This window comes from Manis pentadactyla, chromosome 9 (assembly GCF_030020395.1).
Source record: "Manis pentadactyla isolate mManPen7 chromosome 9, mManPen7.hap1, whole genome shotgun sequence".
In the NCBI taxonomy this organism is placed as follows: Eukaryota; Metazoa; Chordata; class Mammalia; order Pholidota; family Manidae; genus Manis; species Manis pentadactyla.
Window position 1 is genome coordinate 21,297,908 of NC_080027.1, and position 4,053 is coordinate 21,301,960.

The 4,053-nt window shown below is 40.9% G+C and overlaps 1 protein-coding gene across 1 annotated transcript; it reads right to left on the bottom strand.

Annotated features, from left to right (window-relative positions):
• Positions 1 to 1,192: 1,192 nt before the first annotated feature.
• Positions 1,193 to 2,140, bottom strand: LOC130684696 (olfactory receptor 5W2-like). The gene has a single exon (XM_057506580.1). The coding sequence runs from the start codon at positions 2,120 to 2,122 to the stop codon at positions 1,193 to 1,195; it is 930 nt and encodes a 309-aa protein (XP_057362563.1). The 5' UTR covers positions 2,123 to 2,140.
• Between the last annotated feature and the right edge of the window lie 1,913 nt (positions 2,141 to 4,053).

Sequence of the window (4,053 nt, forward strand, 5' to 3'; positions counted from 1 at the left end):
CAGGCTGCTATGGAGTTTATCTCCGCTGTTGCTGTGGGCGTGGCCTGGTTCTGGCCTCTGCTCCAAAGTGGTGGAGTCGCGTTGGAGGGGGAGCGGCCTGGAGACTATTTATCTCCATAAGGGGCCTCCCTGCTCCCTGCAGCCCAGGGGTTAGGGTGCCCAGAGATCCCCGGATTCCCTACCTCTGGATTAAGTGTCCCACCCTGCCCCTTTAAGACTTCCAAAAAGCACCTGCCAAAACAAAGAAATGACCAAAAAAAAAAAAAAAATGGCCGCTCGTTTTTCTTTATTCTCCAGCGCCAGCCTCAGGCATCTGCTCACCGGTCTTGCTGCCATGTTTCCCTAGTATTGGGGGCCCTATCCCTTTAAGACTTCCAAAAAGCCCTCGCCAAAACAAAACAGCAAAAAAAAAATGGTCACGTGCTTTTCTTATGTCCTCCGGCACCCGGCCTCCAGTGCCCGCTCACTGTTGTTGCTGCCCTGTTTTCCTAGTATCCAGTGCCCTGCACTCTGGCCCGGAAGGCTGGGGCTGGGTGTTCGGCAGTCCTGGGCTCCGTCTTCCTCCCGCTCTGCCTGCTCTTCTCCCTCCGGGAGCTGGGGGGATGGGCGCTCGGCTCCCGCCAGGCCGGGGCTTGTATCTTACCCCCTTCGCGAGGCGCTGGGTTCTCTCAGGTGAGGATGTGGTCTGGATATTGTTCTGTGTCCTCTGGTCTTTATTCTAGGAAGGGTTGTCTTTGTTATATTTTCATAGATATATGTGGTTTTGGGAGGAGATTTCCGCTGCTCTACTCACGCCGCCATCTTGGCTCCACCCCCTATACTAGGCTATAGGTGTCATTAGTGTAGAAACTGCTGGTGTGCTTTGGGATACAAAACATCTAAATGCTCAGGTCATTTATTAAACACACAACAAATTTTGCTGTAATAAACTAATGTTTGAATGAAAAGACAAACCAACAAAAATATGGCAGAACTACAAAGGTCAGGAGAGTTTTCTGCAAAGAAGGAGTAACGTATTTAAGTTTAGACACATATAACACAGCATCATATGGGGAACAATGACATTATCGTGATGAGACTTCAGAACAAATAGTCATTTTATTGTAGTTGAGACAACTCGTTTCTCTTGTGTCATCCAATATTTTATAAAAACAACAGCCATGCTATGTGTGTGTCTGTTTAATACAACTGCTCAAAACCACCTTTTAGTTTTCAGTTTTTCCAAGGCCTCCTTCACATCCTTGTTCCGCAGGCTGTAAATCAGAGGGTTAAGCATGGGAATCACAAGGGTGTAAAACAGTGAGGTCATTTTGTCTTGATCTAGGGAGTAGGCAGAGCTTGGCCTGAAATACATGAAGAGCATAGTTCCCTGGAAAATTGCAACAGCAGTTAAGTGGGAGGTGCAGGTGGAGAAAGCTTTGAGCCTCCCCTCAGCAGAGTGGATCTTCAAGACGGATAGGATTATATAACAGTAAGAGACAAGAACTCCTGAAATGGTACTCACTTCAATAAAGCCAAATATTATGAATATCATTAACTCATTGACCTGTGTATCTGAGCAAGACAACAATAGGAGAGTTGGAGCATCACAGAAGAAATGGTTAATCTCATTTGACCCACAGAAACATAAGCGGAATGCTAGTGTGTGTATCAGAGCATCTGCCATCCCCGCCATGTAAACCCCAGCCGTGAGCAGGGAGCACACTGTGCTGGACATGTTGACCTTGTAGAGCAAGCGGTTGCTAATGGCCTTGTACCGATCAAAGGCCATCACCGCTAGCAGCATACACTCAGAATCTGCAAAGGTACAGAAAATCCCCAATTGCACAGCACAGCCATAGAAGGGAATTGACTTGATTTTGGTAAATATGTCCACCAGCATCTTGGGACCAACTGCCATGGAATAGCAGAGGTCACAGAAGGAGAGGTGGCTAAGGAAAAAGTACATTGGTGTGTGCAGCTGGGAATCCATTCTAATTAAAATGATCATTCTGAGATTTGCCAGAAGGTTAATAAGATAAGCAAGAATAAATGCTGTAAATAGGGCCCCTTTCATCTCAGGATTATTGGAAATTCCTAAGAAAATAAATTCAGTCACCGAGGAGCAATTACCATTATCCATGGTTCTTTTTTCCTGCCTAAACTGTTGAGAAAATGATCAAAAAACTGAAAGATACAAGATTCTGGACATTCACAAAATATCTGTAAGGCAGCACACAATTTCTTTCTGCAATTTCTTTTTATACTCAGGATATTTCTCAGTCAATAGTTGCTCTTTAAAGAGGCATTGTTATCTATATGACAATAACAAAAAATATCTGGGAGAGGAAGTTGTGAAACTGATCTAAATCTGGATGTCAGTCATGAAGTATGTGACTTTCTAAAGCTCTTCTGTAAGCCGTACCTTCATTATCTTGGGGAGTAAAGTTGGATGAATTTATCTTTTATTCATATATTCAAACTGATATTGAAGAGACACCAGTATGTGAAATGCCGGGCTGTAAGATAAGAGACAGAACATATTCTATGCTTGAAAATATTCACATGGCCTCAAAAAATGATTACAATTGTTACGTTCCTCAAAGACATGATTGGTTTAAAAAACATTGAATTATTTCTAAAACAATGAGCACATAACTGACTAATAGTAGTAGAAAAAGTGTATTACTGATTTTGGTATTTGTTCTTGTTAATAGTTGGTGAGACATGAAATATGCATTATTGACCTTCACTCTAGAAATGTAATATTGCTTTGCCACAATGCTCATTACCCATTTGTGGAGTCGTCGGGTTCCGAGGAAGGAGTCTCTTGGCCAAAGAAACAGTGATAATAAGAAGTGAAAACTACAGAATCTAACACATACTTTAGCATCTTTTTGGATTTTAAATGTCTTTTTGCTAAAAATGGCAGTGGTATGAAGGACAATAAATGCTTCTGAGATATATAGGCTTCTCTCCCTTGCATGGGTCTTGGTGTGTGTCACAGGTTTGCATGTGTATGTGTTTCTGTTGACATATGAGAATTGAAATGTGGGGCACAGATATATTTTTTTAGACCTAAGTGAATATGGCATGTAATTTACGTAGATGTTTGCTCATGTAATTTATAATATGGTACCACAACTACTTTTGAAATAAGACAAATTAAAACCTTTAAATTCATGTGTACCCTCGCTAAGTGATAGGAGTAAAGGCTTTCAAGTGAATCTAGATTAAAATAAAAAAATTAAAATGTTATTTTGTAGATACTAATATAGTCAGTATCTTTCAATTCTGAGAAGAAAATATCACTGTGGCAATTAAGTGGAGGATAATATTAAATTGAGCAAGCAGGCATAAAAGTATTCATTTAAAATCTCTCAGGTTTTCCTATATTCGTTAATTTAGGAGACTCGGGAACCTACCTGAGATGAGGAGGTCTCAGTAGGTGAACAATGGCTGGGAGGCATTTTATTTTACCAGCTGACATTTGGGACTTAAATCTCTGAAAATACTGCCCTTGGGCTTTGGTGTTATGCAAGCATGTCATTAATTATGTTTTTGGTTCTGTATGTTCTCCTGTGAATAGAGCTCCAACTTTAGCAAAGATGAGTATGAATACTTCACTATCATCATCTAATTGACATATGTTAGGAAGAAAATGCTCATTATTTTATGATTGCTTCACAATTACCTCTTTCTCTGGTCAAAGCAGAAATAATGAAGCCCACCCCCAACATTATACATGCTAATCATAATACCCCTTATCTTCTTCCGCGCCCATATCCCACCCTACCCTCCCATTCTCCCCAGTCTCTTTCCCTTTGGTAACTATTAGTCCATTCTTGGGTTCTGTGATTCTCCTGCTGTTTTGTTCCTTCAGTTTTTCCTTTATTCTTATACTCCACAGATGAGTGAAATCATTTGGTATTTCTCTTTCTCTGCTTGGCTTATTTCACTGAGCAAAATACCCTCTAGCTCCATCCATGTTGTTGCAAATGGTAGGATTTGTTTTCTTCTTATGGCTGAATAATATTCCATTGTGTATATGTACCACATCTTCTTTATCCATTC